The sequence below is a fragment of the Dipodomys merriami genome, unplaced genomic scaffold, assembly GCF_024711535.1.
Source record: "Dipodomys merriami isolate MVZ:Mamm:240054 unplaced genomic scaffold, mDipMer1.0.p SCAF_16, whole genome shotgun sequence".
In the NCBI taxonomy this organism is placed as follows: domain Eukaryota; kingdom Metazoa; phylum Chordata; class Mammalia; order Rodentia; family Heteromyidae; genus Dipodomys; species Dipodomys merriami.
This window is the reverse complement of record NW_027202937.1, coordinates 6,627,908-6,643,187: the sequence shown is the minus strand read 5'-3', so window position 1 is coordinate 6,643,187 and position 15,280 is coordinate 6,627,908. Positions and strand designations below refer to the sequence as shown.

At 47.1% G+C, this 15,280-nt stretch overlaps 1 protein-coding gene and 1 long non-coding RNA gene across 4 annotated transcripts in view; one reads left to right on the top strand and one right to left on the bottom strand.

Moving 5' to 3' along the window:
* The window catches only part of Dnah8 (dynein axonemal heavy chain 8), a 205,509-nt gene extending 190,649 nt beyond the window's left edge, over window positions 1-14,860 (top strand). For both annotated transcript variants that reach the window (XM_070023840.1, XM_070023841.1), the window contains exons 92-93: window positions 11,639-11,760; window positions 14,477-14,860. In XM_070023840.1, coding sequence (XP_069879941.1) covers window positions 11,639-11,760; window positions 14,477-14,764 — 410 coding nt within the window. In that variant the 3' untranslated portion in view covers window positions 14,765-14,860. The remainder of the gene's footprint in view (window positions 1-11,638; window positions 11,761-14,476) is intronic.
* On the bottom strand, window positions 9,210-12,072 carry LOC138828100 (uncharacterized). 2 transcript variants are annotated; one of them, XR_011372211.1, is made up of 4 exons: window positions 11,556-12,072; window positions 10,789-10,895; window positions 9,929-10,052; window positions 9,210-9,331 (listed from the first exon to the last, which is right to left on the bottom strand). It is a non-coding gene; the product is annotated as an uncharacterized lncRNA (long non-coding RNA). The 2 variants fall into 2 exon arrangements; XR_011372210.1 differs by having other exon boundaries at window positions 10,789-10,869.
* Window positions 14,861-15,280: the final 420 nt, after the last annotated feature.

The window sequence follows — 15,280 nt, the reverse complement described above, 5'->3', positions numbered from 1 at the left end:
ATGCCTCGGCACCTGATGGCTCCGTTTGTAATGCAAGTGAAGAAACACTCGCTTATTGATTTAAGATGAATTATTGCTACTCAAGACAGCATTGGTAGATCTCATCAAATAATGTTGAAGACAGGCAGCCAAGCAGAAAACTGTGTCCTGTGTAATCATTTATTCGAAGGGCAGGCGCTGATGCAGTGGATCTGCAGTGTTAAAAAGTAAGAATCGCCGGGCGCTGGTGGCTCACGCCTGTAATCCTAGCTACTCTGGAGGCTGAGATCTGAGGATTGCAGTTCAAAGCCAGCCCGGGCAGGAGAGACCCCGAGACTCCTATCTCCAATAAAACACCAGAAAACCGGAAGTGGCGCTGTAGCTCAAGTGGTAGAGCGCTCGCCTTGAGCTGAAGAGCTGAGGGACAGCGCCCAGGCCCAGAGTTCAAGCCCCACGACCGACAAAAAAAAAAAAAAGTAAGAATCCCGTGCTAGAGGCATGACTCAAGTGGCAGAGTACCTTCTTAGCCAACATGAGTTTAAACCCCAGAAAAGTAATAAGTTAAAAAAAATCAGGGTTGCCAAGTGCCAGTGGTTCACACCTGTCATCATAGCTACTCAGGGGGCTGAGATCTGAGGATTGCAGTGAAGACAGCCCAGGCAGGAAAATTTGTGAGACTCTTATCTCCAGTGAACCACCAAAAATGCTGGAAGTGGAGGTGTAGCTCAAATGGTAGAGAGCTAGCCTTGAGCAAAAGAAGCTCAGGGACTGTGCCCAGAGTTTAAGCACTAGGACTGGGGGAGGTGGGGAGAGACAGGGAGGGAGGAGGAGAGAGAGGATGGGAGAGAGAGGGAGGAAAGGAAAGAAGGGGAGGGAGGGAGGGGGAGAGGGGGAAGAAGACAAGGTGGAAGGGATTAGGAGGGATGGAGAGAAGGAGAAAGGGAGAGAAAGAAAGAAAAAGGAAGAGAGAGGGAAAGATAGAGAAAAAGAAAGGAAGGGAGAGAGAATTGAGAGAGAGAGAAATAAAAAGAAAGAAAGAAAGAAAGAAAGAAAGAAAGAAAGAAAGAAAGAAAGAAAGAAAGAAAGAAAGGAAAGAAAAGAAAGAAAAAGAAAGAGAGAGAGAAATCAGGTTTGTGGTTGTCCTGGGAGTCTGGCAGGCAGTGCTTAGACAAAGCATACACCACCCTCTCTGACCTGGACACTGGTTTCATGCCTGTATTCCCTTGATGAAAATCCACTGAGCTTCTGTTTAAGATCTGTGCATTTATCTCATATCAATAATACTTCAGTAATGATTATACTTTAAAGAGTAAGCATTTAGCTGTTCTCTGTGGATGTACATTCATTTGCCTCATGCATTTTCTACTGCCTTAAAATTTTCTAAATCTGTAGCACTCACCATGGTGATTTCTACAAGCAACCAAATTACCCATAGTAATTTACCGTGTCTGCGGCTTTTAGATTTGCAGGGAGGACAGCTGCCAGATCCCACTGGTCTGTTTTGCTCCCAGAACTTCCATTGACTGTGTGTGTGTTGGGGGGTGGGGGGAGAAATCGTTGTTGCTGCTGTTATTCTTAGATTTCATGTATCTGTCTGTATGTCTGTATGTGCCAGCCAGCCATTTGAGTAAGTTGTCACTAAGGTAATTCATGGCTGGGGCACTTGAAGAAATAACATGTAACTCAATAAGGATGGTGTAACTACCTCCCATTCACCAGCCCCTCTGCTAGGTGCTATCAAGAGAGAGATATTTAAGACCCTGATCCTGCCCTAAAGGAGATCATAATCTGGTTGTAAGTCAGACCCACCAAGAGCATTAGTGGGATGTGGGTAAGCCATTCAGCCTTGGGAGAATGAGTGCTACAGGGGCCCAGAGGGCAGAGAGAGAGAGAGACAGACAGACAGACAGACAGACAGACAGACAGACAGACCAAGCCTGCCCAGGCAGCCCTGGACAAAGAGCTTGACCTAGGAAGCAGTGAGTAAGCTTGGGGATGGCAAGGGTACAGCAAAGGGCGTTGCAGGCTGCAGGTCTGAGCAAAGACAAGGACAAGGTCTGAGCAAAGACGCTCAGGAAGCGAGCGTGGATGGTGACTGAAGCTGGAAGACAGCAGGAATCATCCGAGATCAGAACACAGCCCCAGGAGACGGTAGAGGGTGGGCAGGAACGTGGAGACTCAGCACCAGGGTCAACAGAAGCAGGGGCTCAGTGCAAGGTGCAGAGGAAGGGACAGGTCTGCTGAGAGAGCAGGTGGGGACAACAGCTTGCTTAGGTTAAAGGGCGAGTAAGGTCTGGAGGCCAGGGAAGAGGGGGCAGGGATGCAAAGAAGGAGCCCTGGACTTGTCAGTTCATGCATCAGGGGTGGGGCGGGCTCCACACCTGGAGCGGAGCAGAGGCATCTTAAGAACAGTAAGGTGGTTTTAACATTTTTTTTTTTTTAGTATTCAGCAACCGAAGTTTGGTTCCTCTTGGCTTTCCAAACATACTAAATACATCATTCATGACCCACAAAGTCTTTCAATATGCTCTTTTCCTTTTTTACTTAAAATAGCAAATTAACCTTTAACACTTGGAACTAATCTTCAATTCTTATGAACTAATTTAATTAGTATGAACTAATTTGGGGGGGGTGTACAAGACTTGAACTAAAGTCCTTACCTCTGGCCTGGCTCTTTTGCTCACAGCAGGCACCCTACCGCTTGCTCCATGCCTCCTCTACTGGGGTTTGGTAGTTAACTGAAGATGAGTCTCATAGACTGGCTTCAAACCATGATCCTCAGATCTCAGCTTCTTGAGTAGCTAAGATAACAGATGTGAGTTGTGAGCTAATTTTCTAGTTTATATTTGTTACGAAGGTTTTTTAATGTATGCTGGTACTGGGGCTTGAACTCAGAGTCTGGGCACTGTCCCTGAGCTGCTGCTGCTGCTGCTGCTTTCTTCTCCTCCTCCTCTTCCTTCTTTTTTTTTTTTTTTGGTCAGTGTGGGAGCTGAACTCTGGGCCTGGGCACTGTCCTTCACCTCTTCAGCTCAATGCTAGCGCTTTACCACTTGAGCCACAGCGCCACTTCTGGCTTTTTTCTCCTTATGTGGTGCCAAGGAATCCAACCCAGGGCCTCATGCATGTGAGGCAAGCACTCTACCACTGAGCCACCTTCCCAGCCCCTCTTCTTCTCCTCCTCCTCCTCCTTCTCCTCTTCCTCCTCCTCCTCCTCCTCCTCCTTCTTCTCCTTCTTCTCCTCCTCCTCCTCCTCTTCCTCCTCCTTCTCTTCCTCCTCCTCCTCTTTTTTCTTCTTCTTTCTTCCTTCTTGAGAGTTAAGACTCTACCATTTGAGCCACAGCTCTACTTCCAGCTTTTTGTGGGAGCAGGAGTGATTAATTGAAGATAAGAATCTCATGGATTTTCCAGCCAGGCTTGGCTTTGAACCACAATTCTCAGATCTCAGCCTCCTGAGTAGCTAGGACTTACAGGCATAAGCCACCATTGCTGGCTGTTGTGAAAAATAAAATAAAATAAAATTAGCAAATTAATTTGAGCATCATTTTAGTTTTTTCAGTTGGTTTTTTAATTAATTTATTTTTGTTGTTATTATAAAGGTGATGGACAGAGGGGTTACAGTTACCTAAGTCAGGCAAAGAATACATTTCTTTTTGGATAATGTCAGAAATATTTTTTAAATGCAAATGCAGGTACATATTTCAATTAACGTCTTACTTGCCATCTTCTGTTAATAGCATTCATCTTTTCTCTTTACTTTAACTTCACTTTTCAAGTTACAGTTCAGCTCTTCCTCTTGTCGTCACTTTCAAAACCAGGACTTATTCAAGCGAGCACTTTCCTCATTCCGGCACACACACCCTTATCTCTCTGCTACTTGCTCTAAACTGAGGTCAGATCTTCCTTTCCCTCCTCTTGACATGAGGGACAAAATGCTTTCTGTTCCACATCACTTGGCCAGATCTAGAAAACAGATTATGGTAACTGCACGCATGTTCGCAGGCAGATAACACCCACACTTTCTGGCTTCCATTTTGACATCAACAGTAGAATTCTTGATGAAGCTCCTCCCACAAGATTTCTTTAGTTCAAAACACTGAAGTGAATAACTTTAAAATTAACCCCACACTTTAAAGGAAAAGCACCAGGTTCTCTCTCTCTCTCTCTCTCTCTCTCTCTCTCTCTCTCTCTCTCTCTCTCTCTCTCTCTCTCTCTCTCTCTCTCTCTCTCTCTCTCTCTGTCTCTCTCTGTCTCTGTCTCTCTCTCTCTCTCTCTCTCTCTCTCTCACACACACACACACACACACACACACACACACAGAGTGGTACCTAGACTGGAAAGAAAGACTGTAACCCACGTGAAAATGCTTCGTTCATACATGACTTGCTTTTAGCTATCTTAGAATGCCATAGAACACCCCTACTGTGTATTTCCCATCATGCTCCTGGTCACTTCTCAGAGTTAAGAGATTTTAAGGCCCATGATACCATGATGGTAAGATGGGTACCATGTTTCATTTGTCCTCCATTGGCATCCAAGCTGGTGCTTTCACCACCTTGCTCCTTTACCTTCTGACTGACCTGATATTCTGTCACATTTGAAGTGGCTCAGCGAATCAGCCTCAGACATCATCTGATGCTTCCAGGCCCTTCCCCGAATGACTTCTGTAGCAGCTGTGCGGCAATTAGACTTCATTATTAAAATGGTCAAGCGCTCTGCATCTGTGACCCTGTGATGTTTGTTCAGTGACACAGCATTTGGGGGGAGTAGATCTGCCTCCCTGGGGGCCAGGAGAGCCTTAGTCTTTAGCTGGTTTTTCCAAGAAATCGTGGGTGCCTGTATCACATCCTGTTCAATATCTTGCCCTTTATGTTCTCAGAGGATTTGTTTTGGTCTTTTTTCCCACGGGTACACCTTTCTTAGGGTATCATGATTTCGATTGTATGTGTGTGTGTTTATGAGTACATGTGTGTGTGTGTGTGTGTGTTTGAGTGTGAGTGTGTGTGTGTGTGTGTGTGTGTGTGTGTGTGTGTATGCTGTATATGGGAATGTGCTTAATGGCTTTGAACACTAGGGCCTCGACTGCTCTGTGAAATCTTTTAATAGACAGCCATGTTTTGCCACATGATGCCAGTCATGACTCACAGGTGCTAATGGTGTGGAAGAGTGGAGGCTCACACCTCTGTTCCAGATCAAATCACGCAGTGTTATTATTTTCCAAATGTTTCACTCAGGGTGGAGCTTAATGCCACTTAGATGCCAAACTGCATTTGGGTTTTTTTCCCTTTAGTACTTTGACAGGCCATGTTAGTGTATTGTAGCAAATACCAATACTGACTTAGTATTCTTTCATATAAATTGAGATTGTTTTTTCACTTTAAGGGGGAATCTCACAATAGCAAGGAGATGGGTCACTTTTGTCCTGTTCCCTTGTGTTTCTGTAAAAAAGCATTGACACTCTGGTCAGTGTATTTGTTTTCAGGGAACATGGCATTGGCCAGCTGCAGTTCTGATTGCTTGTATGGCAGTAGCTCTAACAGCTGCTGTTGGTTGAGGTAGAAATGCATGCCGAGGCTTAAGGGAACATCAGAATTGGAAGGCAAATCTTAACACTCCCCAAACAAAGCGGCCCGTCATATCTGTGAGAATCTGAGCGAATGGAATTTGAATCACAGCACTAACTGCCCTGTCCCATGAGACTGGCTATGTCCGAAACGCCCCTGAGCCAGCAGCACCTCCTCCGCAAGGAGCTTTGAGGCACTGACCAGTCGCAACCAGAGCTCCAGTGACTCTAGCCTCGCACTTGGGTACTTTCCTCACACTTGGGCTGGCCATGCCCACTGCCCTCCCCAAGGCCCCAAGGCCCGCCATGCCCAGGTCTTCCCACTAAGTCCATTCCCTTGATTACAGTTGGATGCTGGTTGTGGAAACTCTTTGAACCCTTGATTTCCACTCATGCCCTTCCTTGGCACCTCTTCCTGCCTTCCAGGAGGCTGTTGCTTTAGCCCACTTTGGGGGCTTTTCTTAGGCCAGGTCTGCCCTTGGCCTCAGTCCTCTTGCTGACGACCTCAGCCATCCTCCAAGGTTCATCCATAGTCTCTACCTATGGCCGACTTACCCAGAATCCCAGTGTATGATTCTGATTCTTTTTTCCAACTGCCAATGCATTCCATCTTCCTATGACTACCCACATGAGAGCCATAATTGGGTCATCTTTCTCCCAGACCACCACCATTGGAATTTGGCTTTGTTTCCCTGGGTCCCACCCTCAAGACTATGAGGAATCTAGTGAATGCCCCCTGCCCACCCCCCACCCCCAGACAGGTTGGGAAAGGGAAGCCAGGAGAGCATAGGATACCAGCTAGGGGGTGAAAGAAGCAGGAGGGGGGGGATGCATGCCACAGAACTTGTGGGTGGAGGGACTCCAGGACCCCTCGCCCATTTCAGGAGGAAGGAAGAGGGAAGGGATGGCCATGCATGCTCAGAGTGGATAGGAAGAGTAGGCTTGGTGGCAGGAAGTAGGAGCTCCCACCTGCTGCTCTCATTTTCTGTTTGAAGAAAGTGGCAAGGTTGCCTTGAGAGCAAGAAGATGTTGGAGATTTCCAGGAGCACGGTGGGCCCTCAAGGATAAAGGCTAATGAGGAGTGTGGGAGGAGGTGCGGAGTGCCTTTGAGAACCCCCCCGAGGTTCCTGGGGGCTGTGTGGGTTTCCTGGCATCCTTTGGCAGCCGCTGTTGGTACACAAAGGGAGGTATTAAGATTCATCCAGTTTGGTTTTGTCTGGCAGGTGACGAGAAAGATGGCTTTACCCTAACCAGGAAAGGAAGCAAAGAAAAGGGGTGGAGTTGATAAGTTTTAAAATGGCAACGTCAAAGATGGGAGGGGCCTGAGGCTCTGAAAGACCCGCAAGTTGGGGGAGACGTGGTGGACGCCAGACCGTAGAGATCCGCCTAAGGGAACGAGGACCATCTGGGAAGGGAAAAGTCTGCAGGGCTGAGCCAGGTTTCAGCAAGGGCGAGAAGGTAGAGAGAAACGTGTGGTGAGGCAGAGGGGAGACGGGAGAGGTTTCGGATGAAGGGGAAATGTAGCATTGGAGGTCAATGGAGAGAGGCATAAAGCAGCACAAGGAGTCCAGGAGGGGATTTAAATCTCAGGACATGAGCACCACGCCAGCAGCAGGGCCCGACCCTTTCCCCAGCTCCTTCTGTGCTGTTGCCCGAGCCTGCCGTCTCCCGGGTCGGCGACTGTCGGCGACCTAGCTTGAGTTTTGTACTGAGCAGCTGTTCCTAGGCGTGCCTTCCTTCCGCCGCAGGCTTGCCCAGGGGTGCCTTTAATACATTCTCAATGTGTCGCACCTTCTTTCAAGGTGGTGCCCCGCTGTGCCTTCCTCGACAAGGGGAGCCACAGAGCATCTTTCTTCACAGGAACCCACCCCCCTTCCCCCCTCACCCCCCCCACCCCCGTCCCCAGGTGCCCGCGCTGGGTTTGAGGCTAGCAGGCCTATGTTATAGTTAGAACCGGCATCTCTCACCAGGGCCCTCCACGTTCCTTACCCTGTGAAGATGCCTTCGGTGTCTCCTTCCTCCCAGGGATTCTCATTCTGGTCTAGGAATCTGCAGCTTCCCCTGCCTTCTTTAGTCTCCCATGTCTGCCTTCCAACATCCAGCAAGGAGTCACAAAAGATGCCCAGTCCCTTGTTTTTATTCGTTCAACTGCGTTGACAACTCCATCTTTACTCGGTGATTTCCGACCTTTATTTAACTCACCAATGAGCTACATTTGCTTCTCATGTGGGGAAAAAACTGCCTGTCATAAACTGGTGGCAGGAACATCATTTCTCCTCATCTTCAAAGATGCTTCTGGAGGCTCGGTAACTGTTTAGACAGGAAATACTGCACAACCTAGGGCCCATTACACAAGGACCAGGTCATTCATTAGAGAAAAAAAAGCAAGTTGCCTTTGACTGGTACAGCCCTGTCACCACAGAATGCCAACCAGCTCCTTTTAAAGTTGAGACGAGCAACCTTCCTGAGTAGCTATTTCTTCTGCCTTGTCTAGGACCTTGTAGGAAATAGCACTTAAAGCACACCACCACTTTCTTTAAGCCAACTGATCGCACACATCAGGCAGCAGTAATTAAGTTACTGAGATGTGTGATTACCAGCATCATGGGCTTCCAAAGTATAATCCTAGCTCAAAAGTGATACTTGAATAAGCTGAACCAATGTTTTAAGAACTCATTTTGGTGTTTTGGGTTTTTTTTTTTTTTTTTTTGGTCCAGTCATGGGGCCTGAACTCTGGGCCTGCGCGCTGTCTCTCCGCTCTTCAGCTCAAGGCTAGCACTCTACCACTTGAGCCACAGCGCCACTTCCAGCTTTTTTCTTTTTGCTTATGTGGTACTGAAGAATCGAACCCAGAGCCTCAGGCATACAAGGCAAGCACTCCACCACTGAGCCGCCTTCCCAGCCCCAGAACTCATTTTGTTTTATGAACTTGAAGGGAAAGTTTTCCTTTTTAAGCATCTCATTTAGACCACATGCAACTTAGATGTTTAAATACTCAAAGCATTTTAAATACATCACCCATTTCATGTGGGCGATTAACTCTCATGAAGAATAGGTTATTATTGTTGCAGACTTTCACCAACTTTTGGGGTTTTTTCTTTCCCTTCAAATTATGAACATATAAATTGCTTTTCCATCTGTCAAAATGATTAAAAACTAAATTTACACCAAAAACATAAGTTACTTAATCTTAAGGCTCTTACAAAGAAAACTGTAACAATAGTCCTCAAAAGTGATGTAGTCTTTAGAAAGGACAGCTCTTGATTAGAATTGACCTCCATCCCTAAGAAAGATGGCCACTCATTGTTTTTTGTTTCTTTGGGTTTTTTTGGGGGGGGGGTCCGGTCGTGGGGCCTGAACTCTGGGCCTGGACGCTGTCCCTCAGCTCTTCAGCTCAAGGCTAGCACTCTACCACTTGAGCCACAGCGCCACTTACGGCTTTTTCTTTCCTGCTTATGTGGTGCTGAGGAATCGAACCCAGGGCCTCAAGCAAGCTAGGCAAGCGCTCTACCAATGAGCCACCTTCCCAGCACCCACTCATTGTTTTAATTCAACCCTGAACCCTTCAGCAGAGTCACTAGCCACCAAATGCCCCAAGATCACATTCTTTTTCAGAAACTCGAGACTTGAACCATTAAGACTTGAAAAACAGCATGTTATTTTCTCCAGGTTGTGGGAGGTGGAATGATCCATCGGACAGCTCTCTCCCTTCCGCTCACGTACATTTATTTCACATTTTCCTCTCTTAATCATTGAAGCCGACATGCACTCCAGATTCTGTCTGTTGGCATACTAAAAAAAAAAAAAAAAAAAAAAAAAAATGCCCGTAAGCATCAGGAAACCGACTGGAGAAGATGGGAAATGCTCCCTGGAGCCATGGCCATGGCTGAAACCCACGCAGCAGGCTGCTAGGTTAGAGAGAACCCAGCTCATTCGTCATCCGACACCTCTGCCACTGCCCAGAGAGCAATATAGAGTGAGGTCAATTTTGCACTTTAGTTGGATGTTAAAAAATCTTGACAAGAAAAAAAAATTAAATGACTCAACTTGTGCAGATAGGTGGTTAAGACCAGGCTGGATGTCTTGCACAGTATGACCTCACGGACTCATACATCAGTGGTGGGTTTTAAACTATCGTAAAATAGGGTCAATTTAATTCTACATGCTCTACTCAAGATATACAGGGTCTTCTACATCACATGGATGAACACATAATGTTGACTGATGAAAATGACTTTTTCACGGAGGGACTGAAAAATTGAATTTTATTGTTGTGGATCTATCTATCATACCGCTGGTTGGTGAACATACAAAGTGCTGTATTATTAAAATATGGGAGTCTTCGTATTTTACATGGAAGTCAGCAAAATCACATGCTGCCTCGCTCACCTCTCGGCTCTGCAGAGAGCTCACGCCGTGCTCAGCACCCGGCACGAGGCATTCTTCTCTGCTGGATGATTGATGAACTTTTCTCCTGGATATGTGCAAAGGCCTTGCTTTTCCACTCCAAATCCTGAGGAAGAGGTTACTTTGAGGAATAAGCTTTCAACGACGCAGCCTGTCCACATCACCACCCAGCCACAGCCTGTGAGCTGTGCTTGCTGCCCTCTGCCTTGGTTCTGACTGTAGCCGGCACCCTTGAGTCCCAGTAGCCTCACCACCCTGCCCTGCCACAGGTCTTCTAAGAGGCATTACCCCATCCAGCAGACTCCTATGCCCCTATCAACACTGACATCCAAGCTTCTCAATGAAGCTTTCCTGAAGTTGTCTTCCTGAGGACTCTTCAGACCTTCCTTCATAACCTGTCAGCATCCTATCTGTCTCCCTCCACGCACCCTCTAGACCGAGAGCCACGAATGCAGGTTCCACAGATGGCCTCCTCTTCAGCTTTTTGGTCAGTCACTCCTTTTTTTTTTTTTGTGCTTATGTGGGCCTCAGACATGCAAGGCAAGTGCTCTACCACTGAGCCACCTTCCCAACCCTGGTCAGTCACTCCATCCAGCATGGTGCTTGGTACACAGTGGCCACTGCAGAGGGAGCTGACCAGCGAATGAAAGGATGGCCCCGGGAGCTTCCCCTTCAAGTGCCGGCTGTCGTCATGGGGAGAAGTGGATCCTCTTGGTGAAACCAGGCTAGGAGCTCTTCTCTCCTTCAGCCCCAAGCTTTACTTGGTGCCTGTGACTGCACTTTGCCCCGTGCCTTCTTCTGACTTCCGTTCAAACCCAATGAAACACCACCATCGCGCTTACCTTTTGGTGTCGGAATGTACTGGGTTGGCTCTTGGACTTCACTAAGAGTGGCAGGGCATACACATTCCAGAACTTCATTTCCTGGAGAGATTCATGATTTTCAACATCTAACCGGTAGATAGCCCAAATACAATAGGTAAGTCACATAAAACACTGAAGGTTTTGAAGTCATTTTGAAACCGATATTTTCTTTCCTAACATCACATGCACGTCTCCAACAAAGACTTCTCTTATTGAATTGAATGGCCTGATTTGCAAATATTAAGTTTAAAGAAAGGCCATAAGATACGGACCCACGTATTATCCTAAAATAACTGTATTATGCACATTAAAATATGTAGTTTTCCTTTCCGGTGTGATTGCTTTGTTTGATCAAATTGAAAGTCAGGTTTCCTATTATAGCATTATGTCTTATTTCCTTAGACGAAATGAAATTGTTCCATTATAGCAAATAGAAGCCTGATAATGGTTTGATTTGAGTCTAATTGGAATACTGTTTCTCAGAATACTTTGCCATTCCCGTCACACGTTTGATATGTGTTCTCTGACAGACTATGAGTTGGATTGGGCTGTGACCCCCATCGGATCTGAGAGATTGAGATCCCAGGGGACTGTGGAACTGAGGCTCAGGCTGAGGCTGCAGCAAGGGTGCTGTTCAGCTGTCAACTGATGGGAAAGATTTAGAAATAAAACAGTGGGAGAATGGGCCCCACGGGATTCAGTGTCAGCTTCCTTGTGGGACGGCTGCAACAGTTTAGAGTGATTACCAGTAACACTCGCCATTGCCTCCACTGTGTTTCTCACACGGACTATACTAAGGCACCAAAGTCTTATCTGCTTTTTCCTGAAGGATTCCTCACGGCAATGAGGCAAGAAGTGACCCGTGCCCACAAAGGCTGGGCTCTGGACACGGTGACCATTCACAATGACGTGCTGCGGCAGACCAAGGAGGAAATCGTGTCGCCTCCTGCGGTAGGTGGAGCGGGCCCGTTCTAGGGCTGGGATGGAAGTTCAAGGTCTGACCCGCAGTGCTCGCTTGCATCAGCTTGCTTGGTTGTTCTGAAGGTTTTTCTTCCTTTGTGAGCAGAAGAGCTCTCTCTATCACTGCCTGTCTGGCAGGCCCCAGACCTCCAAGGCTGCCTTGCTTTCTAATTCTGGGTTTGAATAGAAGGATTTCCCTGTGATCTCCTGCCTGCTTTATGTGGGCTGCTCACAGCATGCCCTGTGGGCAGCGGAGCTGAAGGCAACAGAAACCAATGGACCTGGCATGCCGGAACCCTGGGAAGTGACTTTGAGATTGCAGAATAGAAGCATACCAGCCATGTCAGAATACCCCAGTTCTCAATTCCAAATACATTCCAAGGTTCCGAGATTCATGTGATCTTGAGAATGATACTTTTCATCTACCATACTTCTGACAATGATTTTTAGCTTCCTAAGATTATAAGGAACCTAGAGAACAGGACATTCACCATAGGATGGCTCCTACAATGTATTTTTTTTATTGTTGGTTATGGGACTTGAACTCAGGACCTAACCAGTGTCCCTGTGCTCTTTTTTGCTCAAGGCTAGTGCTCTGCCACTTTTTTTGGGGGGGGGGTCTGGTTGTGGGGCCTGAACTCTGGGCCTGGGCGCTGTCCCTTAGCTCTTCAGCTCAAGGCTAGCACTCTACCACTTGAGCCACAGCGCCACTTCCGGCTTTTTTCTTTTTGCTTATGTGGTGCTGAGGAATCGAACCCAGGGCCTCAGGCATGCAAGGCAAGCACTCTACCACTGAGCCACCTTCCCAGCACCTGGCTTATCTATTCTTTATACAGGTAACTGTCAACCACTAAGCTAATGAGAGGAAGACTAAGTCTTGATTTCTGGGTACTGTCTATGATTTTGCTATGTCTATGGTCATGTGCCTCAATTAGTGGCTCAAAAAATAAAGTGCACATGATAGCCTTGGCAGCACAGGTACTGGACTTGGGAAGATGCAGAAGAGATTAGCATGGCCGCTGTGCAGGGATGACTCACAACTCTGAAGTATTCCTTGTTTCCTTTTCTTAGCACATACTAAAAATAACAAAGGGCAACAATGTAAAACAGATCCTGTCTGGGGTGAGGGTTTTATGGGGGGCGGGGGAGCTATGGAGAGGTCGAAGGCAAGTGAATATGGCTAAAATACCTTGTATATACATGTGACAATGGAACCTTGAAGCTTGTGAATGCTGCTTTGGGATGAGAAGGGTGGAAGGTCTGAGTCTAATCAAAGCAGCTTGTGTGCGTATATGGACAGGTCAAAATGAAACCCATGCCGGGCACTGGTGCTCACACCTGTCACCCTAGCTACTCAAGAGGCTGAGATCTGAAGATCGCGGTTCAAAGACAGCCCGGGCAGGAAACTCCGTGAGACTCTTATCTCCAATAAACCACTAGAAAACCGGAAGTGGTTCAAGCGGTAGAGTGCTGTCCTTGAGCTGAAGAGCTGAGGGACAGCATCCAAGCCCAGAGTTCAAGCCTCACGACCGACCAAAAAAAAGAAAAAGAAAAAGAAAAAGAAACGCCATGTACAACTAATTGATGGCAATACATAAAAAGTTTTAAAAATTTATATAGTCCTCATTCTGTTAGCCAAGGGATTAAAATCACACTTCATAGTTAATCTCCCTGTCCTTTATTTTAACCTACATTTGCTTTTACCCGATTGTCACTGGAAATGGAAAAATGTTCACATCTTCTCCATAAATACCTACTTTACGAGCTCCCCAGTGATCCTTGAGCCTTTCTCTTCTTTTAAGAGGCTCCCTGGTGCCTGTAAGATAAAGTTCAGACCCTTCATCAGACTCCCATGCTCCAGCCCTAACTTATTTTATAACCATTGGACCCTCTCTACGCATCCTGCTCTGCTCTGTAGCACCGCTCCTGCCCAGAACGCCCGTCCTCTTTCCTCCATCTTTCCAAACACAGCCCACCTTTCAGGGCCAGGACCTCCACGAGAGTTCCTGAGCATCTCGGTCCCTGTGACCTCTCTCCTCGAAGTCACTGGGTTTACTTAGAACTGTTCACCAGGCAGCCTGCTGCTGTTCAACTCAGGCTTTTAATTCCCCCCCCCCGTACATGTGTGTCCCATCTCCCCAGTTATACAGGTGAGGACCAGAAAGGCAAGTCCTATTATATGAGAGAACCCTGGAACAACTCTCCCTCCCTTGCTTCCTATGCCCCCTGGCTGTACCACTCCTGGCCTGTGGGGGCGCTCTAACCTCACGTCATCTTATGTCGAGGTAGAATTTGAGAGAAGGGAGTTTGCTAGGCCGGCTGGCTCAGCCTGAGATCCCTTGTGACACTAGTTCCATACCCTGTTCTTTGCCCCCATTTTCCACCAACTCAAACAGCCCCTTTCAGAGACCTACACCTCCTGTGGAGGTGATTTGGTCCTTCCGTTGCCCAGGTGTGCCACCCACACGCCAGCAGCCACCACCCACATGCATGTCTGCATGGTTCTCTGGCCTAGATGCTGCAGGAAGAAGCGGGGCCCAGTGTTTCATAAATACGACGTACCCAGTATGTTTTCTTCATCTGATTTAAGACTAGCATATGTTTTCTTTCCAAGTGGACAAACCTTTATGACACTAATAGATACCCATCTTGCAGCACCTCTGATTTTTTTTTACATCTCCTATTCCTTCACGCTTGACTCTTCCAGGAAGGCGTGTATATTTATGGGTTGTACATGGATGGCGCAGGCTGGGACCGGAGGAACGGGAAGCTCACAGAATCCACCCCCAAGGTGCTCTTCACACAGCTGCCTGTGCTCCACATCTTTGCGATTAACTCCACGGCGCCCAAGGACCCCAAACTGTACGTGTGTCCCATTTACAAGAAACCCAGACGCACCGACCTGACTTTCATCACTGTGGTATATTTGCGAACAGTGTTGGCCCCGGATCACTGGATCCTGAGGGGCGTGGCCCTTTTGTGTGACGTCAAGTAACCTCGTTTCCACATGCCAGTGGCGCTGTGGGGAGACTCAGCCCTGTGTCTCTCCTCCCGACTGACTGCTCTCGTACTCTTTCTCAATTAAAAAGTTTCCAGCCTCCTGTTGCCTGGGTTATTTCTTCCTCTCATATCAGTATTCAAAATGATGACTTTTGAATTCATGCTTTCGATTCCAGGAAGTCTCGTTTTGTTATCATTACTTTTTAAATCTGAAGTCCTGTTTTCATGTTTGAACACTGGAAAGTTTAAATGTTAGAAAGCTAAAACAAGTCTTAAGCAGATATACCTTAAAAGGAGCCCAGGCTGAATGTTGGTGACTTGTGCCTATAATTCTAGGTATTTAGGAGGCTGAAATCCAGAGGATCAAGGCTTAAAGCTAACCAAGGCAGAAAAGTCTGAAAGACTCCATCTCAAGTAAACCAGTCAAATGTCAGACTGGAGATGTGACTCAAGTAGAACACCACAGTAAAACATGAGTCATGAGCAAGAAAGCTAAGAGAAAGCTCAAGGC